We start from the raw sequence: 26,804 nt of genomic DNA on the forward strand, positions 1-26,804 counted from the left end.
ATGGTAGTTCTAGTTTTTTAAGGAACCTCCTTAATGTTTTCCATAGTGGTTGCACCAGTTTACATTCCCACCAACAGTGTATGAGGGTTCCCTTTTCTCCACCTCCTGACTTTGTGCTTTTTTAGAAAAATAAAAAAATGGAAGACTGTCCCTTACACCACTCAATGTTTACAGTATGTACAGAGACCCTCACAATGGCTGGAAAAACATGTCTTTGCCGTTGAACAAGTATGCTCATTTGTAGTTGACAGTGAGAACTAGGAAGTTATGTTTTACATGCGGTTTTCAGTATCTTTTCTTAGCTTTGGTTTAGGTTTTCTGGTAAAATTATACTCTTCTTATTATCCTGTTAAAATATTTGAATCCTTCTACAATGAAGAGGCTTCTCAGATCTCTTTGCATTACTCTTTTCTCATACACTAGCTCCCCAAAGCCAGCATTTTTAAAAGGACTATAAAGGATTTTGTTTTTCAGAGGACCATTGTTCCCAAGTTGGCTACAAACCCAGAAAAGGTTCTTGCCCTAAGCTGCTCCAGTGTTCGACAACCAGACCGGCCCCATTACTCCTGACTATGCCAGTGAAGTCTTAGGGGAATGTTTTGGGCTGTGCTGGTTCTTGGTGTATATCACAGTCTTGCTTCAGGATCTGATGTCTTAGAAAAAAATTTGATACTGAAAACCTCTTTTCACCTTTCCATTGCCTCCCAGTTCTCCTTTACCAGCTCAGATAATGTTTAGAACAAAAAATTCGCAAACTTTAATATGTGTTGCTAGGGCAACCAGAAGACAGCAGTAGGACTTAAACCAAAGCCAAGGAATTGAGCACAACTCCTTCGATGAATCTTAGTCTTGGCCAATGACTGATCTAGCAGGGGTGAGGTGAAGTCTTCATAGAACTGGATAGAGGGAGAAGCCTAATTTCAGAAACTCCTCCGAAAAGTGCACGATCTTCTCAGAAGTGAGAAATTTCTTGTGTTTTCCCTCTGTTTCTTGTTTGATGGCATGCCCAGTCTTCTTCCCATCTCAGCCTTGTCTGCAGATTCTTTCAGAACAAAGGTAGCTCCCTAGGTTATTCTTCTGGATGACCAAGAGCTCCTCAAATGGATATTGTGAGGATTAAATGTAAATAAAGCAGTTTTTTCTAAAGTTGTAAAGGATTACACAAATGTTAGTTATTTTTTCCCAGTATTTGGAATTTGGGGGAGAAAAGAAAGAAGAAAGAAGAAGAAGAGGAAGAGAAGAAAGGCGAGGGTGTATGGATTTTTTATGTTGATTACAACAAGGCTTTCCATGAGCAGCAGAATAGTATCTCATTAAAAAAAAAAACCTGCAACCCCAAAGGCAGGAAAAGGTGAGGTATTTGGCCTCAATTGCTTGATCCTCAATGGGTGGTCCATGCTTCATGCTGCAAATACTGACTTGTCAGTCTTTCTCCTTAGAACAGACTAACCTCATGTTGCTTTAGGAAATTCACTGAAACAAAGGAACAAAATACACAAGATATAGTGTTTTTAAAAAGATTTTTTAATGAAGAAATAATTCCATTCCAAAATATAGACACACAATTAAATAGTTTAATCACTTCAAAATATAACATGTCCCCAGGAGGTTCCAACACACACACATACACACAAAACAATACTTAACAGCAATACAAAAAACCCATACAATAGTAGTTTTGTTACATACCAATGAATGTTGTGAAATCTTTAGTGTCTCTGAATTGGTTATTTCAAATGGTGTCAAATTACAGTAGTCACAATTAAAAATGTCTTATAGTTAATTAGCTTCAGGATGTGATACTTCTGATTTCCCCCCCCCTCTTTTTGGTTCAAAGGTAAAAATGCCCTTTCTTCTGAGGACACGGTGGAGTTCTTGTTTGTGTCTCCTTGTGCGGAATTGAACCAAGGTGATTGCAGCAACCAAAGGCTGCCGGGATTTACAACGTCTACTTACAGTTAACAGCCAAGAACTAATAAGGGTGGACAAAGATGATCAAAATAAAAGCAGACATCAGTGCTAAATTATGATGCAACAGTCTGGCTCATGCATATAAGAAAATACATAGTATATCACAACAAAGGCCACACTCTTATGTAGTTCAGTTCACATTACTACTTACAAATGAACCTTCCCTGCCTTATAGTAGATCACTCGAGAATCCATTTTCCACAATCTCCAGCACATCTCCCTCTGACCAACTAAATTTACCCCGACTTCCATCCTGACCAACCACAACTGATTCCTGAATCCCCTACAGTAGATTTCACCCTCCTCCCTCCCTCTATTACATGGCCCCGTGGGGGAGGGTTGGCTGTGTTAGACCAGTGCTCATTAATAGGCCAACATCTCTAATGGAGGTGGATGTGCAATTCATCGTGGAACAAGAAAGAAACAACCCCCGCCAGACGGAATTGGATCTAACGGACAGGACGGGTGGCACCTGCTGGGTTTGCACTTAGAACAGGCCCCAAAAGTAGATTTGGAGAGCCAAGGAAAGAAACCCACCGCAAACCACAAAAACCCAGAATAACACACGCCATTTTGTCTCGGTTACAGGACAGGGGTGCTTGAGTCTGGTCTCAGTGCTGACGTGGAGCTAAGAGAAAGAAAAGGTGGCTGGTTAGTCAGGAATTGGTCATTGGCAGCAGTTTCCAGAGTCCTTGCAATGGCTTTGTACGATGGTTTCGACAACCGTGTGATGGAGTTGGCAATGAATGCTATGACGGGGGAAGGTTATTGGCAGAACAGTTCAAACCTTAGACAAACGTTTTGATGTAGAAACACAAAATGACAACACCTGTCAGCTCGGTCCAGTTGGTGGCCGAATGCCACCTGCAGGGTCAGGGTTCTGAGTTCGAGAACTGCCCGGCTATGATTGAGAGCTGACAGCCATGTAGGTAGCTGGGATGTAGTGGTTTTAAGTACTGAGTATGAGGCACCAGTGGCCACCTGCTCCATCTAGAGAGGCACGGGTTCACAGAGGATGGGCAGTGGAAAAGAGATGAACATTAAGATATACCAACAAAATCCGCAAAAAAATCCATCTGTGCAAAGAAATCTGAGAACTGTGCAGTTGTGTCCCTTTGGTGTCAGCCTGTTCTCAGGGACATTTGTCAGGCTGGTTCTCCGGAGGGAAATATGATTAAGTACATCAGTGGGCAGACTGGGCTCCTCGCTAATGCCAACCAAGAGCTTTACTAGCCCCAAGGCAAGCGATTTTGTTCCACAGGGCAGCCAAGGAGGTGGTTTCTGACCCAGTGCAGAGACGTGAACATCTTAGAGCTCTCTGGAGAGGAAGCTGGAAGATGTCAGGATGTCTCTTCTCAGCTGGGCACCCACCAACTACCGACTCTGGGAGGTGGCAGGTTTTTGCCAGCCCTGGAAGCAAAACCGAATAGCTGAAGCTTTGAGGTTGACTCAGAATCTTTCTTGCTTATTCTGAATAAGGCCTTTTCAGAGATTTTATTATACAACTTTATTCTAAAGCAGTGGTTCTCCAACTTCGGCGTACATCAGAATCACCTGGAGGGTTTATTCAAACACAGATTACTGGGCCCCAGCCCCAGAATGTCTGATTCCGTAGGCCTGGGTTAGGGCCTAGGAATCTGCATTTCTGATAAATTCCCAGGTGACACTGACGCTGCTGGTCCAGGGACCACACTGTGAGAACCACTGTTCTAAAATGATGCTCTCTTCTTTCTCTTAAGGGAGAAACAGGAATCCAGGGAAGCTGCCAATTTAAGGATAATGCGTCTACTATGTTGTAGGATGTTTATTTCATCAAATCTTGACACGAGTAGAAGATGATTTTTTCATTTCCCCTGAATCCCTAAGGGAGGTCTTTAGCGCTCCCCAAAGAGGGCCCTCAGAAAGGACCATCGACAGAGTCATTCATTCTCCCTTCCTTGTCAGTTCTTTTGCACATTAGCTTTTCACGGAGTGCAAAATCCCAACTCCACTTAGAGGAGCCCGTTTCCTCTCACGTGACCAGAGGAGGCTGCATGCGGAACACCAGGTAGCCAGCTAAGGCCATACACATTCAGAAAGAAAAGGAGGGCGAACGTTTGCAAGCGCGCTTTAAGCCTGTACATTTAAAGCTGAAAGGCGTCCAAACGACCTGATAGGGGAACTTGCGGTTGAGCGGTGCTGTTAGAGACATGCTCCCTAAAGCTAAACCGAGAGGAACCAGCCCGTGGAAGAGCAGAGATAACTTGAGTCCATTGGGGGGATCTTATGGCACCTGTGGTTTATAAACAGCTTTAGTAATGAGTATTTCAAAACAGAGTTCACAGTTTTTAAGAAGATCTGTGCTGATTTTAAAAACTAGATTCTATATAATTTGAATGTTGCCTTTTTTTTTTGGGGGGAATATGATCTCTATTTGGAAAAAAATATTTACACTAAACTCTATGGCTGATTGGTTAGAGTATCTTGAAAGAAAACAACCCCAAGTTGGAAAGAAGCCCCAAAGACTGGATTCTCCTGGTGTGTTTGGTTCAAGCCTCTGCTCTCAGAGACTTGGAGACAAGTGCAGACCATGCAGGCCGAGGGCCCTTCTTGGCTTTAGGGCTCTGAGTCTGTACCCTCAGGAACCAAATCCTTCGGGCTTAGTGAGTAATTGCAAGTGGTTGTTTTTCTCCAACTGCTGTGGAAAAAAAAAAAATGTACAGTGTATATAATCAATTGTTTTGCTAAAATCTCAGAGAATTCAGAAATCAAACTCCTAGCTATAAACAGTATTAATATTGTCGTTGTAAACTGACCAGGTTCAATATCATGTGCAAAGGTTTAAGATGCTTGTTAATACTGCTGTTGTGGGTAACAGCAGGACGGGATTTCAGCCTGTGTTTTCATTTTGAGGGATGAGACATGTTACAGAAGATGTAGCTGATAAGTTAGCTTTGAACAGAAGTCTTTTTTTTTTTTTCCTTCTCAAAACACACATCTATGAACTACAAATCTGAGAACGAAAAGTTAGCTGCGCTATAGCCGGCAGAACGCGTCTTTAGGGGCAGGGGTCTGTCGGGAGCTGCTGCGTGCGGTGGGTCCTCTCTTCTGTGAGGTGAGGCTGCCGTCTTCTCCTCTGTAGGGGTGGGTGCAGCTCTGTCCTTCATCACCAGTTCTCATGTTACTTTCATCTGTCTGACTATAGCTTGCCTGGGAATAAGCAATGTGTAATTTTTTTTAAAGATGGTAACTGCTCTCTAAATTAGGGTTATGAAGCTTAGAATCACCCCTTCCCCCCCAACACACACACACACACACACACACACACACACACACACACACACACACGTGCGCACACACACACCCTCTACTTTCTTCCTCTGACAATCAGGAATGAATGTCCTGGGACACTGTGGGCTACTGCACCTTCTGAAAGAAGAGAGGACAAGAATCCTCCATGCTGAGTCTCTTGCCTAGTGGGTACCTGAGGCATCTGGAGGGTCAAAGCAACGTAAACAGAAATATTTGTGTTGTCCTTTGGACAAGGAGATGAGAGCACTGACTCACCATCAGAAGGCCATGCTAATTTAAAAAAAAAATCCACTTTGATCTTCCAACCCTCCAATTTCTGAAGTTAGGATGTGGCTGGTCAAGGCACGTGGAGTACCATGTGGCCAGAAGGATGGAAAAGGGACCAACCCAAGATCCAAATGGGCCAGAATGGGATTTTGGTGGACTTTAATTTGAGTGCTAACCTTTCTGTGTACTGTTTCTTCTAATGTGGCTAGTTGAAAAGCAATAAGTCAGGTTTCACTCTATTCACTCTTGTTAGTGTGTTGGTAAGTGCCTATTTATCTTCAGAGAGGCCTAAGGCTCTTCTTGAGCAGAGGATGGGTCTTCCATGTCTCTGCTGTTTCACCTTTGGCCCTTTAGTCATGTAGGGCTCTGCTTGGTGGATGTCTAATTGACTCTGAGCTGCTGAAATCGGCTTTAGGACCCTTGCAGAAGAGATGCATATACTTTGGGATAATTTCTGGTCTTGTAGTGTAGCCAGAAAGTCCAAACGGAAAGATTTCAACAGATGAACTGTTCTACAATTTCAGCTGTATTTCTTGGCTACATCAAGAAAAATTACAGTAGGGTAGAACTAGGTGCAAAGATGAAAATCTACTAGTTCCTACAGTGTTCTACCCGGTCTTAAATGAATTTTGTCCGATTTGCTGATTTAGTGACAGGCTGGTTTATATTTAGAGTTCTGTGGGATGCCAGCTAGGTAGGTAAGGATGCAGTAAGCGGCAGAGGCCACAACTGTTTTAACTTTTCACTGCCAAATTGGCAACAGAAGATTTAAAAAGGGCCTAAGAACTTTCAGAGTACTGAAATCTCTGGCGTTTATGGACATGAACCAAATACCACTTTTTATCTGGGTTTATGTCAAGGGCATTTCATTAGGCTTTTAGAAAAGTATATTTTTCCAAGAACTACCTACTGATGTTTAAATAATGTGCAGAACAAAAATGATCAAATTGCGGGAGCTCAGAGAAAGAAAATGCTATGAAAGGAAAAGCCTTGCTCCTTTGGGACTAGATTTGTTATAACTGGACTGAATATTTTCAGAAACAGCTCCTGGGAATTTTTCACTGCAGTCATCATGAATCAGGAGAACATGTGGTGTAGCATTCTCAAATCCAAGGGAGGCAGACTAAAACGCACTCAATAAGATCCTCCCTTTTACACCAAGAGGGCCTCACAGCTCAAAAAATATATTTCATAATAACAATTACACTTTAATTTTTACTTGCTTAATCTTAACCTGAGGACCAAGACAGGAGGTCAGTAGTGCTTGAACTAGAATGTATTCTTTACTAATTGATATGTCATTTAGGAGATATATATCGCTTTTTCAATTTAGCAGCCAGAGTTGAGTTTCCTATCAACTGCACTATTCCCTGGGTGGGAAAAGACTGTAGAACTAAAGTGGGTACAAGTCCTTGGGACCGTGCATCCAGATGACCGTAAGAGGTGTATTAGCTTTGAAGTGTAATGTGGGACATCTAAATGGCCATTGGCTGGAGCCAGAGAAGCCGTCAAGTCTCATGGGACAGTGTAGCCGAAGGTATATCAAATCATTGTACGAAGCTGAGTCCCAGCCGTATTTACACAATTAGAGCGGGCAAGCTAGTTCTGAGTCCCGGGGGCTCCCATACACGCACATAATAATTATCGTCACTCCCAGGGACTGAGTTTCTTGTAAAGCACTCAGCATAGTGCTAGGCATGTATGTGTGTACTCAGAAGAAAATGATAGTGCGTCTGCCACTATGTTAAGCTCTTTAAAAGCTATATCTCAGTGAGTGCAACTCCTCCATGAGGTAGGTATTGTGATATATGTTGTACAGAGGGAACAGAGGCTCAGAGAAGTCTAGTAGTTTGTCAAAGATTATGCTGCTAAGATTCGATGGAACTCATATTTGAAATCAGTCTATTCGAGTCGAGGGCCTAAGCTTCAGACTACTATAGTGAAGCGATCCTGCCAATCAAGTGCTATTCTCTTTACATTAAAAAACTTACTGAGGATTTCCCATGGATTTAGGTAGATCCTTAAAGCTGGGGGACCACATGCCACAGAAATGATATCTGAAATTAATTTATATCTTGCTGGATTCCACAGTGGATTTGAATCAGCTGTTCTAAAACCATAAGGCTGTAGAAGCTTTCCTCTCTGTTTTTGCTTCTTTTGTTTTCTTTAATAACACATGCTTTTGCTTTCACTCGTTAAGGTACACACTTTGATCTTTTGGGCCCTGCATACAGCAGGACGAAGGAGCTGACTCATCTCTGCAAGTGCTGAGCAAGCCTGGACTTTTCTCTCTCAAGTGCTAGAGAGGCTGAAAACTTGGATGCGGTTATGGATCAGTGTTAATGGCTGCACAGCTACGAATTTCTGGGGCATCTTTGGTATTACTGAAATTTCTATGCCAATTTTCCTAATTAATAGAGTAAAAGTCAACTCCCAAGGTTGCCTGCCAAATCTCCACTGGATTATAATGAAATGCTTCATAGACTGGGAAGGAGGATATTTTATCATAGAGAAAACCTAAGAGAGAGTGATTGTGAATATAGGTTACAAGTTATCAGAATCCAGTGTACAGTGGCCACGTTTCCTCCTAAATAAGAGGATACTTACTTGAGAGGAGAGTGATAAAAGGATATTGCATTCAACCTTGCAAGCTGACCTGTGGGTGACAAAGGACACAAACAAGAAAGGTGACATGTCATGTCTGTGATGTAGTCAAGCTTGTGAATTATTTGGTTGGAAGCCATGCAGAAAGATAGAGAGAGACAGAGAAAGAGAGAGAGAGAGTCCAAGGAATGAAAGTAACTTTCTGGCCCATCCAACAACGATACGCTCATAGAGCAGTCAAGGAAAACCACTTCAACCTTCTCCAGGGCATATATCTTGAGTGGGGACACACAGGCCTGTTATCTCTCAGCCCTTTTCTTTGTCTTTCCCTTGAAGTCACTGGGTGGGGAAAGGAAAGGAGAGAGAGAGAAGGATCTTAACATCTACCAGAGATGGCACGAACTCCAATCGGAGCTGATGCTATTAATAGAATTTCCCTTCACTTTGGTCATATCAGGTTAAATTCCTAATTCATTAAAATAAATAAAAATCTAATATCTTATATGAAATGACTCTCTTTCTTTTAAAAAAAATCTAGAATTTCATTGACTGTGGTCACCAAAATCCAGAAACTGATATGGGCTCAAAGAGGGAGGTCTAACAGGCACCTCTAACAGCATGAACCAGAATATTGATTATTTCACCACCTCTCTCTCTCCCTCTACGCAGCAGAGCCAAATGAGATACGAGTAGGAATGCCATCCCTCAGAGTTCCCAGAGACACCCTGGAGCTTCATCTAGACTAACTTCCTTCCACCGATAGGCCACAGAAGTCGCAAAGAAAGAGCATCCTCCACGGTCTGCATTCAAGGCAACTTTGTTTCTATAGCGTTAAAGTACGGCTTTACATATCTGGTCACTGTTTGTTTTGTTTATCTAGGCCTACATTGTAGTTGCTTCTGAAATGTGGCTGTTAAACTGAAAAGGCTAATGGAACATTCCAGAGAGGCAAAGCTTCTGTGTTATATTGTCAAGATGGGGTTGGTGGGCTTCCCTCTTGCTCTATTCTTCTTGGGAAGATATTTTGAAACAATCTATAAACATATGAGAAGGAGAAGATAATTTATTCTCTCTGCTTCTCTTTCCTTCACTAATAGAGAAAGAGAGGGCTACTGCCAACCCAAGACAGTGGAAAAAGCTTGTCTGGCCATCGGACAGAAAGCCTGACATGATAAAATAACCCCCGGGGTCTGGGAGGCAGCAGGTCTCAACCAGCCAAATACCCCTGAACTCCCAGAACCCCAACAAGACACAGGGAAGGGAAACATACAAGAAAAACAAACATGGCAGTAGAACAATCTTCATGGGGAAAATGCATCCCCTTAAGGATGAGTGGCTAATTACACTTATTCCCAATTGCATGTGTCATGTCCAGTGACTTCTCAGATGGATTAATATGCTCCAGTACATATGACAATCTGCCCAACCACACCCTGCTGAATGTGGGCCTACAGTTCCCCTAACATTTCTTGGTGAGGTTTGTCACTTTTTCACTTCTTGACATTTGATATAAGGCAGGCAGTGAGGGAAGCTGAGGACAAATGATTCAAGGGAGGAGGTATATTTATGCTTAGTCAATTTCCTTGAGCTTTGTTCCCTGAGTCATCCCACAGTATCCATGGGGGATTCGTTCCAGGACATTCCCACACAGCAGACACCAACATCCACGGATGCTCAAGTCCCTTATAGTTGAACCTCAGTATCCACAGATTCAGAATCTGTGGATATGGAGGGCCGACTGTATCTCTTCTTAAAAAGCATTTTCCTAATGATTTTGGAGGATCATGGACTGTTAGTCACCATGTTTCCACTAATGTGGAAGGCTTCTTTTACTTTCCAACTCAGAATTCATAGGAATTCATGGTGAGTGACAGCTATAAGAAGTATTTAACATTTTTCCTGTCTAGAATTCATGGACTAAGGAGTTCAGTCAGAATATTCCAGAAAGGGAGGGTGGAAGGAAGGAGAAGTCACCGAATTTTGGAGTAATGTAAAAGACCCAGCTACTGAGGGACTGGGGCAGGAGTGGTAGAGGATGTGGGCCAGCTCTTGGTACCTGGTAGGCTTCATCCTGTAGCTTCTGTTTCAGGTACTCCTCCATCTTCAGCTCATTCTCCAGCTGCCGGACTGAGTCATCTTCATAGTTCTCATCCTCTGGCCTCACATATGGGTCCCCATCTTCTGTAACCCTGGGAATCAACCACAGTGGGAGTTTCGGAGCAAATCTTAAAGGAAAGTATGAGTGGGATTCCTGTGTTAGCTGTAGTTCTGGGCACACATTTATTTAGTCCTTCAATTCACTTCTTTGCTTCAATTCACTTCAATTCTGTCTCTTCTTTGACATAATGAAAAAACTTTAAAAAAGCTTTGGAAGTTTGGAGGAATATATGATCAAGGTGTTCTCGCAGACAATTTTTCTACGGCAATCTGGTGATCACCGTCCTCTATGTTTTCCTAGGGTTAACAGGAATGAGCTGACCTTTAAATGTCTGTCATTCTTAAAAAGGGTAGGCTTATCCTTTGAGAGGACATAGTTTTTCCAATTTGGGGGCTTAAAAAAAAATGGAATCCAAGAACACTTTCTATAAGGGAAGTAAGCCCTCTAGTGAAATAACGATTAGGACATTTGTTCATAATTTAACCCTCTTTGTGTTATACATGTATATAGGCACGTGCACCCATGTGCTTTATTTCTGTGGTAGAGTCAAGTCTCTCTCATCGATCAGCTGATCGATGTCAGGAAGACTAATACTCTAACCCATAGCTCTTGATCTTCAAAATTTATACTAGCTCTGAACTTAAGAAATCCATTTAAATTGTCCAATTCCACTATGAAATAAATAGATAAGAATGATCTCATTCACTAAATGTGTGACTCTCTCCATCTATTCATCCCAGTATATATAAAGCTCTTCCTGGGACTGAACCTAAATTCACAACTAAAATATTCTCAGGCTAAAACACAGTACATGTTTAGATAGTACAGATATTAAAATATCCCCTAAAATGAAAAGAGTGGTCAAGTAGAAGTTTCTGGATTGGAACTTAAATGCCAATGTTCATGTTTATTTATATCTGTGTCCTCGTTATTTTTAGAGGTTTGGGGTCAGCCTAAATAGGTCTGCGAGGCCTCTATGAACTTTCCCTCCCCAAGCCCCACAGCCGTGTTTGTAGCTGGTCCTGCCACCAGTGTACCAGGGACAGCAGATGGGGTGGCCTTAGTTACAGTTCTGGACCTTAGGACTGGATCAAGAAAGTTTTAGGTAACCACCATGCAAATGCTTAATTATAAAAAAATCAAATGGATTTGTATTTACCAGACTAAACTGATAATTAATTCACCAGTTTGAATAACAAACAAATCAAATAATTCTAAATTATAGAGGAAAGGACAAGAAAGCAAACTGAAATTAAAAGCAGCAGCTTCCTGCCACGTAAGATTATAACTCTTTTGTTTTGATCTTATGCTCTGCCTTTTCACAGCTGGCTTTCAAACCATGTCTATTTATAATTCCCCATTATTACTGGCCTTTTACTCACTGCTTGGATGGAGAGCCAAAACACCAGAAAGGCCTCTGGTTAGTTTCTTCTCTGGGTCTTTAAAACAGCCAATTTATTTTTGTAGACTCATCTGCAGTTCTTCTCACATTAAGCACCATCACCCTTCTGTAGTTTTTTTTGAACTGTTCATCAATTCTCTTTTCCAGAATTTGGGTGAGCCCCTGCCCACATTTCTCAGAACTCCGCTTACATCACTTCCTTCATTTTACCCTTTTCCCTACCAAGCTGGGCTCTGCAGGTCTGTCCTAGGTTTTTGCCTTTGTTTCTCAGCTTTGGTTTTCTCTGCCTGACTGCTTTGAGCTGATCCAACGTCACAGAAATTCTAGTGGCGACGTGAGCGATTCTGCTGGCTCCTGTCAAGCTACAGAAGCCTAATTGGGTGAAAAATCTTTGCAAAATGTCTTTTGAAGGTCAGGTTTATACATATTCAATAATTCAGGCGAATTGGACTTCTTTATAATGAGACTTTATACACTTAGTTATTTTATTCACAAGTGCGTATATGATGCTGTTTACACCCACTTTGAACAGAGACCTCTCTAGTATCACCAGGTCCTTTAAGAGCAAATCTAGTAAATTCAGAAGATAGGATGATTTATCTCCTGAACTAGTCTATGAGTCCTGGGAGGGTGGGAGAGACTTTTGACACTATTTTGTATCCAATTAGCACAGTGCCTTGGGCAAGCCAGGCTCTCAATAAGTACTGGTTGGTTTTTGTTACTGATACTCTGGAAATTGTTAGGGGGAAAAGTCACAATGACAAATTGAAATGTAGCACCCTTCTACCTCTTCTGGCAGAAAAGGAAACTGAATCATTCCTTTCCAAAATAAAGAAGTAAGCAACCATGTTTTTATTTTCCTATGCTCCCTGCAGAGTGTTCTGTTACTGAGAAAATACCCCCAAGCAGAAGATACTTACACGTCGCCACGCATGGCACTTGGGGTAGCTCCACTGTGAAGGTACCCGGGTTTTCGGGCATGGATTTGCGCTAGAAAAGCCTTTTCAGAGGTTGGTGATGGGACCAGATCTTCAAACTGAGTCCGTGCAAATTCAGAATCCACGTTACTCTCAGTTTCACTCCCCGCCTCTATTAGGTACAATTGAAGAAGTGAAGAATGACCTAGATTTTTTTATGATCGATCGGCAAATAAAGGGCTAGGCTTAACATTAACCAACCTATGCTGATTAAAACACTGACCAGTTATTGTACGTAAGTCAAGTATGCGTTCGTTTTTTCTCAAAATGAGAATTGATACTGACATGAATTACCACAAAATCAGTTAGTATACAGTATTGTCTTTTTATCTCAATAATATTATAAGGAATCTTTGTCTTAATAACTGACTTAATTCTTGAAGCCATCTGTTTTTTCCCTCTATAAAAGTCTTTATTAAAACTGTTGTTACTTTTGCTTAATATTACTTTAATTTAGGAAACACAGACCGAAAATATTACATTCACTTAATATTTCAAAAAATTATGAGTATAAACTAATAGTCCTTGAAACGCCTACAATGAGAATAACATTTTTAGTCATCATTTGCTAGGGCAGTGAGTACATGCCATTAATCATGATGTATTAACTACTGTCATTTTTATCCTATTTGGTAATCTTAATCTAAAATAATAGCAACAATTTTCATTACTTTAATTCTAATTATAGAGGTTTTAAGAAATTTAAATCCAGATTTTTTTTAACATTAAAGCTTTCTTTCTTATAGTTGTTGTAATTTCAACTATATGACCACAGTCCTTTCAAACAGATATCTTGCTAGGAGGGCTTTAAGGAATAGACGAGATGTATTAGTAACTGGTAAGATATTTATTTGCATATTCACGCTGTTAAAGTTTTTAAAACTCTGTGTAGTAGTATTAGGATGAAGAGTGCTGCAATTTTATGCTATTTATTTTCTTCACAGATATTTCTTTAGTGATATTCCAAAGGTAAATTTCAGTTTCGCTTCTTTCAAATAGCCATGCATTCCAAATGAACAAGTCTAGATTAGTAAATAAGACATTTGACCCTATAAAATAACTTTAGCATCATGTTAGTTTGGGTCATGATATATTTAACAGTGGCTAACTTGGGATTCTGGATTTACAAGTCAATTTTAATATTTATTCTTTTCTGCATTTTTCAAACTTTGTGCATTGAGCATGTATTCATGATCTTCTCATTAGCCAAGTATAAACGGTACTAAAAAAATCTAATATCTCAACAAAATATCACATAGACCTTTAAAAAATCTTTTTATACTTGACAATGAGCAGCTCTCTAACAGAAGTTATGGGTCCTTCTGCAATGAGCAGACAAATGAGAGGGGACCAGGGACTCACCGGAATTCAACTCTTTCACGAGAGAGGACATGGTGTTAGTGATCGAATCCGCTGCTACTAGTAAGTCATTCCTTAAATTTCTTCTTGAACCTTAAGAAAGAACGATAATGAAAAAAAAAAAAAATCAAAGCTTTCCTTTTCCCCAAGTTTTTATGCCGTTTATCATTTCCATTGATATCCTAAAGCAAGAAAACGTCCAAGACTTCTCCTTTTCAGAAGTGCTTTGGTTCATTTCCTGAAAAAAATACATTGTGCTCAGGCCAGTGGCCTTTGATATAAGAAGACATGGCAACTGATGGGGATTCATATACTTTACTGTCCAAATTGGGACAATTTTACAAGTGAAAGGGGCGGTATTAATAACAAGACTGGGTGACCTGGCACAAACTGGGATGATCCCAGGTAAGCCAGCATGCGTGGTCATCCTTCTTCAGAATCACCTCACAGATGAAAAGTCTGGTTTTGCCACGAGAGCTGCGCCTCCCCAGCAGCTGCTACTGTTTCAGCCCTTACTTGGTGGCTGAGCACATCAGATTCTGATCTCCATCACCATAGCCTCTGTCTCCCATCAGGGCTCCCCGAGCTCCCCCGATCATTTCAGGTACCTCTTGGGAATGGGAACCCTGTGCACCGTATGTCCCCAGAGTTTGGAAAAGGGGTGAGGATTCTTGCTCCTGCTGCCAAGACATGGGCAGAAGATGTATGCCTGGTACCCTGAACTGGAACTTAGACCATGTTTCTCTATGGTAGAGGAAGATTATTATGAGGTTTCCATCCCACTAAGGGTTAAAAGGGTATCTGTGGGCTGGACTGGGGGTGGGGCAAGGTGGATGTGGAACAGAGGGCCAAATTCATAATATCTTTGGAAAAAAGACTCAAGATTCCAAATACCTGACTTACAGATGAATTTATGCAGGATGAGCTGGGGCTGCTTAGATAGGTCACATTTCATTGTGATTTCTTAGTAAGTAAAACTAAATAAGTAAAATAATAAACACATGTAAATTTAAGAAATCATAGTAGTTAGATAAAACAATAATTATTACAGGAAACTCAAATTGATTTAATATACTGTAAATTTCTTTAAGATTTAGGGAAAGGACAGTTTTCCCTCTAAAAATTAAAAAAAGGAAATTATTTTGCATAACTTAAATTATATTGGTACAACTTTAATCATTTTCTTTTTCAGGAGAAAATGCCCTGTAATGGATCTTCCTTTTTCCCTCAGAACAGAAAGTACATCATGCTCTCCCTTCAAAATGTAAGCTTTTATCCCCTATAAATAGTGGATGAGAGCATCTTTTTCCTCAGTCTCCCTGGATATTACTGATGTTAAACTTTTTTTTTGGAATCTGCTAGGCAAAAGGTGATTTTGATTAAAATTTGTATTTCTACAACTATTTGTGAGATTGAACATCTTTTCACATCTTTATTGGCTATTTGTTCTTCTGTCGGTTCCTATCCTTCACCTATTTTTGTTTTGGGAGTGTCTTTTTCTGACTGAGCTGTGTGTGCTTTAATGTATAACTGAAATTATGAAACTTGATTGCTACATATGCTGGAAATGTTTCCTCAAGTCTATTCTTTTGTCTTTTAACTGTTTATGTTTCTTTTTGTCTTAAAACTAGTAGTCGAATATGTCGCTCTTTTCCTTAGATCTACATGTGAGGACCTGGGAGGATGTCCACGATATACCGCTAATTCAAGGGAGAAGCAAATTGCAGACCAAAATGCAATGCATGATCGAATTTGTGTGAAAAAAGAAGAGTATATGTCCATAAAAGCACACTTAAACATAGATATTTATATATAAGTGAAACGTTGAGAAGGGCCAAACTGTTAATAGTGTTTACTTCTAGGAATGAGATTGGCAGGCTGAGGGTCGGCAGGAGGATTTCTTTTTTTCTAATTTTCTACAAATTTAAAAAGTGGTGACGGGCTTCCCTGGTGGCGCAGTGGTTGAGAATCTGCCTGCCAATGCAGGGGACACGGGTTCGAGCCCTGGTCTGGGAAGATCCCACATGCCACGGAGCGACTAGGCCCGTGAGCCACAATTACTGAGCCTGCGCATCCGGAGTCTGTGCTCCGCAACAAGAGAGGCCGCGATAATAAGAGGCCCGCGCACCGCAATGAAGAGTGGCCCCCACTTGCCGCAACTAGAGAAAGCCCTCGCACAGAAACGAAGATCCAACACAGCCATAAATAAATAAATAAATAAATAAATAAATAAAATTAAAAAAAAAAAAAAAGTGTTGACAAGAAAAAGTTTTATAAAGTGTTAAAATATTTCCAAACGAATAAGATCACTTGCTTTGGGACCCCACTCCCACCACGACACTCTGCAGTACATAAGCAGAAGAGGCAGCGGTGGGAGAATGCTGTTTGTTGCTGTTTGTCATCTCACATCCCTCTTTGTCCTCTTCTATTGACTATGGAGGGCTAGCCTCGAAGCCCCATAACGCAGAGGCAATGATTCAACTCTTTAAGGCATCTGGAAAATGACTAAGCATCCTTCTTTATCTCCTCAGTGCTAAAGAGCTGGGATTGTTTACTCTCAATCTTGAGTTTGCTTTAATGTAAAGAGACGAAAGCAGGAAATATCTTTCAGAATTTTTAAATGGATTACATTTATAAAATTTCCTGGAATATTGCTGAAAGGATTTCCCTTCCCTTAATGAGCAAAGGCTCATAAAAAAACAGGGCAGGGCAAGAGAAGCCAAAAGAAGATAAGACGGTGAAGGGAAGAACAGATTAGTGTAGGGAGTTTCTAAAATGTCTTGCAGGCCCGGCTCTGACACAAGCCGTGGAATACCCTAGAACATACACGGTGAGGCTCTGATAACTCTAGATCCTGCAATCCTTGGCGACTTATTTGCAACAGAAAAGCAGAACACACACACAAAAATTAAGCCACTTACTTTGCGCAAACGCCTCCTGTACATCTCCCCCTACCCCTGTGAGAGAGTCCTGAGGCGTGTGGGTCGGGGTGGAGCAGGCAGACGCTGACCGGACGGGCATGGGGATGGGCCTGCTGATGGTGTGGCTGGGGGAGGAGCGGGGAGAGCCTGCCCCCTGGGTCTGGAGAGACAATGCAAGTCATTAATTGTTTTCGCAAGAAGATGCCAAATGCCCTTCCCAGTGCCTCAGTCAAATGTTAAAGACAGTGACAATGAAATTTCAAAGTAGGTGGAAATCCTAGGTAATTAAGATGGTAATTCTCAACCTGAGTTGCAGGTGCAGATAATTTAGGACCTTACTGTACATGATCTGAAGTTTTGGTTACAAACTGAAAGCTAAGAATATTAGTACTGCATTCATTGTTCTGTAATATAGGAGATGTTTGCCCATGTAATGAAGCTACTGTTAAGCAGTGATAATTACAAGGTGTGTTTATGTTCTCCTTGAAGGAAGCTCTATATAGGATAAAAAGACATTAGGAGAAAGTTTTAAATATAAACTCGGAGACTGTTTGGGATGGATGAGGTTTACATTCTTCCTAAATTTTCAACCCGTCTTGTCCTGGCATCATCTGTAGAGGATAATTTATAGTTCCAATCATGTCATGCCATATTGCGTATGTTAAGTCTCAAATAAAGAATCAAATGAAGTGTAAATTGTTTAATCCCTGTTTTACAGTAAAAGTTGTCTTTGTCGAAATGCTCTGTGATTCAGGGATTCAAATGGGGAAGAGAAAAAAGAAATCTTGGTTTCCAATTTTTGGGTAATGTTTCCTGTAGGAATTGTCCTCTTCGCCTATGAAGAAGGAGTATTCTAGCAGCAAGAACAGTGGGATTTTAAAATGAGTAAAGAAAAAAGGAGAAAACAACCTCAAAGCCATTTATCTCCTCATTCCAGCCATTGGCATGAAATCATTCTGAGGCTGTCACACCTTGAATTTCACAGTCTTGGTTCTACAATGAGGTCTCTTGGAAACATTTTCTGTTTTAATAATTAGTTTACAAAGGAAGTAAGGTCAGCACGAATAAGAAAATGTAAGAAGTGCATATACAACAGATTAGGTGTTCACATAAATTCCACTCCAGTCCATTGGGTCTGGCCAGGGAGAGTGAGAACTCTTCCACAGCAAGGCCCAGAGATTCATCATCACCCCATTCAAACCCCAGACATGCACCACCAGAGCCGTGCTCTGGAATATTCGATTTAGGTCTTTGCTGTGGGTTCAGCTGCTTGCAGTTAAAACACACAACATCAATCCTGTAAAATGCCATGCTGTTAGCTTTCCAGGGCTCAGCATCACACGTAAAAGTCAAATCTATAAATTGAGAAAAATCCCGAATTAAAAATGAAGCAAAACAGAAAATAACTCATGTGAGGCTCGAGGCGCTGAGGGTTCCACTGTCACTCGCAACAGTACCTTGGAGTGGCCTGTCGGGCCCAAGGAAGAGAAGTTTGCCTGCTTGTGATGCCCCTTGCCCCAGCCTGCTCCAGGATGGGTCTGGTTTCCCCCAGCGAACTTGGGCAGCTCAATGTCATTACCACGAAACCTCTGCTTCTGAGGTACCTGGGCATTTCCTTGCTTCCCACACCAATAAGTGACTTCGTGTTTGAGTCCTGCTTTGCCATGTACACAAGGTTCTCATGTACATCCTCATGGGTTTCTCTCCATGATCCATTGAAGTAGGTCCCATTATGCTAAATGTGCAGTTATGGACCACAATGCTCAGAGAGGTGAAAAGAATTGCCCAGGAGATGGAGCTAGAGTGTCCAAGCTGGGGCCTGAGCCCAGGTGGTCTGCCTGCCCTGGGGTGGGGGGACCTGGATGGGCTATGGCTGGTGATGGATCCTTCAAAGGAGACAAGGGTTGGTCAGGTACCCTGAGATCAAGTACCTCTCCCTGGCAACCCATCCTGCACATCCTTTTCAAGACAGGGTCCTCAGCAGAGATCTTTGCCCTTTCTTATCTGTTCTTTTTACCAAGGAACGAGGTGCAGCCGGGAGGAGGGACTGGCGATGATGGGAAGTTGGACAGAGGGGTTGAAGGAAGAAGGCTCCTCTTGGCTACACAGGGTGGCTTACCTTCTCAACCCTGGAAGCCAGATCCTCTTCTGCGATAGGAGATTCACAATAATGATAAAACTCCATTTTTGTATGTAATTTACAGTCTCTAAAGCACATTTACATACCTAGTTTTGTTTTACTCTCCCACTAATCAGTGCTAGGAATGATAGTAGCTTATATCTGAATAGCAATTGGCAGTATAGAAAGCATTTTAATCCCATCTACTTCACTTAATCCTCTCAACAACCATACGAGGTATTATTACTCTCATTTTTTCGGGTTAGCAAGATAGGATCAGAGGTGATAATTACCCAAGGTCTCTGAGCTAGTGAAGGACAGAGATAAAATGGATCCCCAGACTTTAGGCTACAAGGCCAGGGCTTTCCCAGGGCACCACAGCTGCTCCTCAGGATTGTGGGCACTGTGACCAACCATCACATATTTCCATCTATGTTTCATAACATACTTTCACTAACAACCTGAAGACTCAGAAGGCGTAGGACACAGACCCACTAAAGAGTGGTGATGGAGCAGTGGCCTGGGGCTTTCTGTGCCCAGGGTGGAAGAAGAGCCTTCAGGCTGCTTATCAGCCAGTACAGAAATACAGGTCCACAGTCTCTTATCTGCAAATGTGAAATCCAATGGGCAACACATGTTGTTTGTTTCATAACTAATGTGAGGCTACTTATGTGGTGTCTGCACTGTATTGCATTTCTAAAACCTCAGAGATTCTGAGTTCTGGAGCATCTCTGGACCCAGTGATTTCAGATATGGGGCTGTGGGCCTGCTTTTCAATATTTGATGGCTGTGCTGGGGCTGTAGTATACGCCAGCCCTGCTCATACCTGTGCCACCAGGCTCTGCAGCATAGGGTGCTTGTGGGGTTCCCTCATCCCCTTTGGGTACCACACCGGCCCCACATCTTCTTGCTTAACACCTTGTCTCCAAAGGCAACTTTTCCTACTCCTTTCTGCCTGTTTCCTGTCTTCAAAACTCCCATCAGTGGTCTTGTGTTAAGAGAAAAATAATGGACTGTGGTTACATGTTAAGGGAAAAACAATTGACGGAGTCTAAATTACACCAATGTGTGAATGGCTAATAGCCACCATCTCCTAAATGAATCTCCAATTGGTGCAATTTCAAGCAGTCTGATTATATGAAGAATTTAGGTGGAAGATTCTGTGCTGAAGTAAAGATTCAGCTGCATCTTTCCTACAACTTGTAACTCCCCAGTCATGACCAGTCTTTACCCAGACTTGGGGGTAGAACCCTGGCTCCCTGGGTGATCAGGGCCCCATCTCCCTTTGTCAGGACACTGGCCAGTTTGATGCATAGTAGACTTATTGCTGGGAACACCATCTCTGTTATTCCTTTCTGCTGTTCTTGCAGGACCACTAGGGAACGGCAATTGCCTCTTGGCTTTGGGGTAGATTAGTGAAGATGTCACAGAGTTTCATTTTCACAGGTGTGGCCCCTATAGAATGGTGGCCTCTGGTCTGGTCATGAAGCATGGTTGTCGGCTAACAACTTTAGAAGAGTTAGAATGAATAATCTCTGTGAACATCCTTTCCTGGAAATTATCCGGTGATTAATGGAGCAAAGACTTAAGGGACAATGGTCCATGCAGATCAATATATAGATCTCAAATTCCTGAGAAGAGAGGTGATTTATGGAAGAAGGAAAACATACATCATACTTGACAAATTTAAAATTGTTCTCTTCTTAGAGAATAAATGAAAAGTTCATTTCTACCCTCCATTCTCTGAGTCCACTCAACCTGCCGTTGTATCAATTTTTAAAAAGTCTGACAAGATCCATAAATTTTCTGATTTTTTTTCCAGGAAGTATTTGGGTTTCCACTCAGCACCAGAAAGGAGGGGTGCTTCAAGGAAAGTGCCAAATGTCTAACTGTGGGACCAGCACTGTCTGGAGAAATGGCAGAGCAGATGACCATGAGACAGGAGGAGGTGGTACTACGGACCCTCCCCCACCCAGGTACCCCGCTCCCCGAAAGTCAGCCTCTCAGGTTTGGGGGAGAATGCAATGTAGTCAGGCCTGGTTTTACGTAGCAGCCTGTTTAGCTACATTCAACCCTCTTTTCATCCTTTCTTCCAGTACACACTGACTGACTATCATCATAGGGCTTCTTGTGGGGATACAGATGAGGTGACTAATTCTGATTGGTCAGACAGGAGGCACCATTTGCCTTGGGTCTTATAGCAGAGATTTCCAGGCAGAAAAGAGCAAGTACTTGGGGAGTGGGGAGAGAAGAACATTCCAGGGCTTGGAGTATCAAGGGCAAGGCATGGGGAGTGTGAGGAGTACTGAAGACACGCTGGGAAGGCCAGTGGGGTTGATGCAGCAGGTTCTCTGTGGGGAGTGGAGCGGGGTGAGGCTGAGAAGGGGTGGAGCCAGGTTTGGGGGCCTCCAGTGTCATAAAAGGGGCTTAGTCTTTATCGTGAACTAAAGCATCATTTTCTAAGGCTTTTAAGCACAGAAGCAATTTTTACTTTTCTAGAATTAATTAAACAACTTCTAATTTAAAAGAAGTATGAGAGAGAGAGAAAGAGAAAGAGAGAGAGGCTGGGAAGGTATGTTTTTGAACACAGATGTTAGTCCTAATATTGCAGTTGATTATTTATGATGTGAATGATACACCTCCCCTCATTTTTGATCGCTTCACTACTCCATAGAATACCCATAAGAGAGGATGAGCAGGGGAAATAATGGAAGGTGAACCTAAACTGTTAAAATCTGTCATTTCTGGCCTGTTCATGTTCCATAATATATGTGGAAGAAGTAGGAACCTGAATGACTTTGATTTCCCGGGTTAATTGGGCCATCCAGTAGTAAATAGAGAAGAGAATGGGAGCAGGAGATGGAATTTGAAATGATGTGTGACTTTCTTCCCTTGATTGAGACAATTAACTAACAAGTTAATGTAAGGAAGAGAAGCGAGTGTGTGTATGTGCGCATGCGTGTAAAATGTTGGTCAAATTAGAAAAGTTTATACATTCTCCTGTGTATATGTATACATATATACATACATTTATGCTTATATCTGACTTGCATATAGTATTTCACAAAGTGGTTCCACATTTGTTATCTTTTAAAATCTATACAACAACCCTGTGAGCCATGTATTATCGGTATGTTTGAAATAAATTGCTAGGAAGTTAATTGACTTATTCAAGATCCTATAGTTGTAAGTGAGGAGCTGGGACCACCATAACTCAGGTCTAGCTCCAGTAATGTTTCTTAGAAAATTATTATTGAGACCCTACTTTCTGAACTCAAAGTCAGAAAGGATACTTGGTTTTAGACCAGGTCATAGTATTTGGTACTGGAAGGATACCAGAAACTCTGGAACATGCTGTCACTGTTATTATATCCCAGCTGCCTTTGTTATTAAACTTTTTATGAGTGTTCTTTTTATGGTTCCTTCAATAAATCTTACAAATACACAAAGAAGAAAGAGGGTAGGATAATTTCGATTCAAGTTTGTAAAAAAAATTTATTGCTTATGATACCATAATCATCATATTATATTACAGGCACCATTTAAAAAAAAATTCATGTTCTCTCCTCAAGGGGAATAAATTCATGCATTACCTCTAACAAGAAACAGCATAAGTAGGAACTATATATACCAGTATAATAAAATACATAGAACCACACAGACTTATGATAAAGCAAGTAGAGGTTATTAAATCAAGCAAAATTTGTTGTGTGTGGTGTCTTAAATCTGATTTTACAAAGAGAATGTCGCCAAAGGGGAAAGGCTCATAAATAAAAACAGAATTTAGAAGCAGATACCAGACTAAAACTTCTAAATTCTCTCCTTAGATCATGTTATACCATGAGAAGTCTATAAATTTGGATGGCATTTGTTTATTTCCTTGTAGAACTGCCTCTGCAAGATTGGGACATATGGGGTTCTGTCTTTAATTTTCACTGAAGGTCAGTATAAGAATCAGCCACATGAAATCTACTGCGTGTGTCTGTTTTATTATTCACTACTCCTTCTATAAAGCTCTGAGTGAAAACTTCATTTTATATTTTATGCCAACAGAAATTTTGGTCCCTTGAGAACTGGCATTTCTGTCCTGATAAAACCACCAATTATGTTTTCCTTTTTTTGGCCTCACTGCTAGAAAGCTCAGAGTGACACCCTTGTCCCTTATGATTAGCGTATTTGCATCTTCTTTAGTTTTCGATTTTTCTATTTCCATTTTATGAAGTCACTGTTTATATCTCTAGTTGTAAGCTGCCTTGGGTCCTTTTTGAAAAGAGGCTTGACTATGTAAGCAAAGAAATGAGTAAGACCTGCAAACACTCTCCCCACCCAGACAATGCATTGCTGACATCTGGGTGTTGCCAATAATGGTTCTTAAGTACCCAGGCAGCGGTACCCACTGCTGGCTGACTTTCAAAGATGCCGCAGCTGTTGAGGGCCCAGTGGGGAGGAGCTGGAGGGAAAGAAGGCAGTAATGCTCTTATGGGCGCTGCCATGGTTTGGCTCTATGCATTCATCTGTTTATGAACTTCCTGGTCCACTGAGCCTTTCAAGAATGTGCTGCCTTGGAAATGGTAGAGAGAGGGTCCCCGAGGGAAGTGGCTAAAGCAGGGTTGACTGGCTGCAGGATGGTTGCCTACTCTCCACTAGGAGAAGGAAGGTTATATGTGAGCCTTATTTCCTTTTTCTATGCACACGCTGAGTAAGAGACAGGAAAGAAAAGAGGCTGTTTGCAGAGAAGCACCATGAGATGGCATTTTTCTTTACCATGATCTAAGTGTGTTGTACGTACAATAGCAATACCCCATGTATGCATTTATGGGCAATAATACAGGCAGCAAATGTGTGTCTTTTACCCAGGGGGACTGTCTCTCATTAAAATTTGACTTTAGTTTAGTGAAGTAATTTTTTTCACAAAATACAAATAATGTAATACATTGTCTTTATTGTCTGACATTACAGATTTGCTTTACACTTTCTTTTTTTACAGACCTTGGGAATGAAGGGTAAAAATGTGTCCAGCATTTTGCAAACATTCTTTGTTATACACAAACACGCACAGTGAATAATAGGAAAGAGAATACAGAAGAATGAAAAGGTACGTTGAAATCAGATAGGCTGTGGTTCTAATGGATCCATGGAAATAACATAAAACTTTTTGATAAGACCAGTAAGTGGGATATATTGTTATACACAGCTTGGTACATGCACTTGAAATGAAAGCTGCTTTTATTTTGCTTTTGTTTTATTATTATTGTATTTTGAGTACGCTGCTCCCTCTGCTGGCTTCTGCATCTGGCTACATGGCCAGACAGGGGGCTTCAGTTCAGGCTACAGTTAGAGAGTCACAAGGCTCCTATTTCCAGGGAAGATGTATGTAACACCTTGTGAACTCCCACAGCAGAAAGGTGCTTGGTGGTGAGAGAAAGGCTGAAAGTTACCTATTCTTTGGAGATGACTGTCAACCAATGGTAGGGATTCTGGTTTGGGAAGTGAACAATTAAGGAGTACAGTCTTTCTCTTATTAGACTGAGCACATAATGGTGAGCAGTGGGGAGCAGGGCTTAAACATTATGCAATGAAAGGAGATGTAATTGGCTGGTTTTTACAAAAAGAAGTTCCACATCTTTTCAGTAAAATGGAAACTGAACTGAATATTCACAGCATGAGAGGATGTCGAGGTTAGATTCTGAGTGCTGTGGATTCTACCTAGTGTAATGTTAGTGATCGTGGTGAGTGTCTTTCTATGAAGAGAAGGGTCTGATCAACAACCCAGAAGAGCATGAGACTGGTTTGAAACTTAGACCCCTGGAGATCTAAAAAGTTTCCAACAAATTAAAACGTGTTCCCTGTTCTAAAGGACATAATAGCTCTTCTTTTGATGTTGACGGTAGTAATAGTTATAAAAAATGCTAAATTTTATACGTCTCCAATCAAGCACTACATTGAAAAGGAAGCAAATTAGTATAATTTTTTTTTTTCTCTTTCCAAACTGAAGCATGAACATACATTAGAGGCGAAAGCAATGAGAAAAACGGCAGGACGGCAGGCCCCTCCACTGTTAGTTAAGACCTGCAGTAGGGGACATAACTTACTCCCTGCTTCAATTCTTCTTCCTACAGAAAGATCGAATCAATAATAGTTAGATTACCCAGGGTTCCAATAAGAGCAGGTACACAGTGTGAAGGAATGAAGGTGGGGGAAACCTCAATGTGGTTTTGATGGCAGGTCAAGCCTCTTCTCCTGGTGACTTTAGTTCCAAGTCTATTTAGATATTTGAGACTACAGACCCATCTCTTTCCTCCATGCATCCAACCGTCCTTCAACATGATTTCTCTCTCTATCCTGCTATTGGTACATCCTGATACCATAGACTATGCTTAATTAGGCTACATTGATGCCAAGATAGCTGGTGGTAAATAGACTCCTATCCCATTGCTACAGTGACAGAAGCTAGAGAAGTAGAACCAGGGGGCTGTTTTCGGTTTCCTGTCATTCAGTGAAGGGAAAGATGGGATGGGCCCACTTCATTTGGTAGATTTGGAAAAGCAAAAACCAGAAAGAGCTTTTCTAGATCATCAAATGATATAATAGGGCAGAAACAGCAAGAGGTTATTAATTATCTAGTCCTGTCTTAACATAGATAGTACAACAAAAACTGAATTCTGCACTTTATATGTCTAATACAATGAACAGTAAATTTTGTTTAGTAAAGATAAAGCATTCCTGACACTGACGGCAGGAAAAGTCGACTAAGGACTATAAAAGAATAAAGAAAACAAAAGAAAAAAGTGTTACACTTACATCAGTGCCTGGGACACAGTAGGTTCCAACAAATATTTGTTAACTATTTAATTTTTTTTAATTAAAAAATAAATGAAGAAAGGAAGGAAGGGAGAGAGAAAGAAAAGTAAGAAAAGGAAAGGGAAGGAAAGGAAGGGAAAGAAAGAAAGAAAGAAAGAAAACAATACAGAAACAATAAATGATGGGGTGTCAGGGATGTGGGAGATCCAGGGACTGAAAGGCAGGACATCTTGTCTCACAAGTGAGTTGTCCCAGAGACTTTGCCTATGTCCTTTTATCAGAAGTTTTAGTTCCTGACTTTGGCATGTCACAGTTCCAGTCTATACTGGTTCATGCTTATTTACATCAGGCAGGATGACAACAGAGCACTGAAACCTCTGCTGGGGCAATCATGGACATGAGGCCATAATTAGTCTACTTTTGAGTTGAAATGCAATTTAGTGCATACTGAAGAAGGGAATAAGATTTATGAAAGAAAGAATGCCACTTCCCAATGAGAATTATTATTATTACACTCTGCAGAGGACTTCTATAGATCATCTTATTAAATGTTCTACCTGCAGAAAAGTTAAGGAGATATTCCCATTTACAATCTGCATTTGAAACCCAGAGAAGTTATGTGACTTGCCGCTAAAGCCACACAGATTTGACGACATTTACTAAAATTAACAAAGTTACTCCTCTTAATAAAACTATAATCACCAAAATTATTTAATGGCTGTATCTTCATTTTCTGAATTAGATTCTAGCTTCTGTTCAGATGAGTCAGAATTTCTGAAGGCTATGAAATGTAAAATATTTCTAAATAAATCCAGTTTTATTACTTCCAAGGACAAAAGGAACTGTAAATGAGCCACCTGGAAATAAGTTGTGCCATGAAGGTCCTCAGTAGTCTGGTTCCAGGAAATGGATAAGAATGAGCCCTATAATTGAC

General features: G+C 41.0%; 1 protein-coding gene across 37 annotated transcripts in view; it reads right to left on the bottom strand.

Moving 5' to 3' along the window:
- Positions 1-1,814: 1,814 nt before the first annotated feature.
- Positions 1,815-26,804, bottom strand: part of DTNA (dystrobrevin alpha) — a 385,212-nt gene continuing 360,222 nt past the window's right edge. For 16 of the 37 annotated variants that reach the window (XM_082354278.1, XM_082354252.1, XM_082354275.1 and 13 more), the window contains 6 exons: positions 25,162-25,182; positions 16,951-17,110; positions 14,033-14,122; positions 12,614-12,782; positions 10,190-10,358; positions 4,368-5,160 (listed from right to left, as the gene is read on the bottom strand). In XM_082354278.1, coding sequence (XP_082210404.1) covers positions 4,987-5,160; positions 10,190-10,358; positions 12,614-12,782; positions 14,033-14,122; positions 16,951-17,110; positions 25,162-25,182 — 783 coding nt within the window. In that variant the 3' untranslated portion in view covers positions 4,368-4,986. Of the gene's footprint in view, positions 2,600-4,367; positions 5,161-8,136; positions 8,186-8,205; positions 8,473-10,189; positions 10,359-12,613; positions 12,783-14,032; positions 14,123-16,950; positions 17,111-25,161; positions 25,183-26,804 lie in introns of those variants that run through there. The other 21 variants (XM_082354246.1, XM_082354269.1, XM_082354268.1 and 18 more) reach the window with 10 other exon arrangements.

This window comes from Balaenoptera borealis (genome assembly GCF_965194805.1).
Source record: "Balaenoptera borealis genome assembly, chromosome: 14".
NCBI lineage: Eukaryota > Metazoa > Chordata > Mammalia > Artiodactyla > Balaenopteridae > Balaenoptera > Balaenoptera borealis.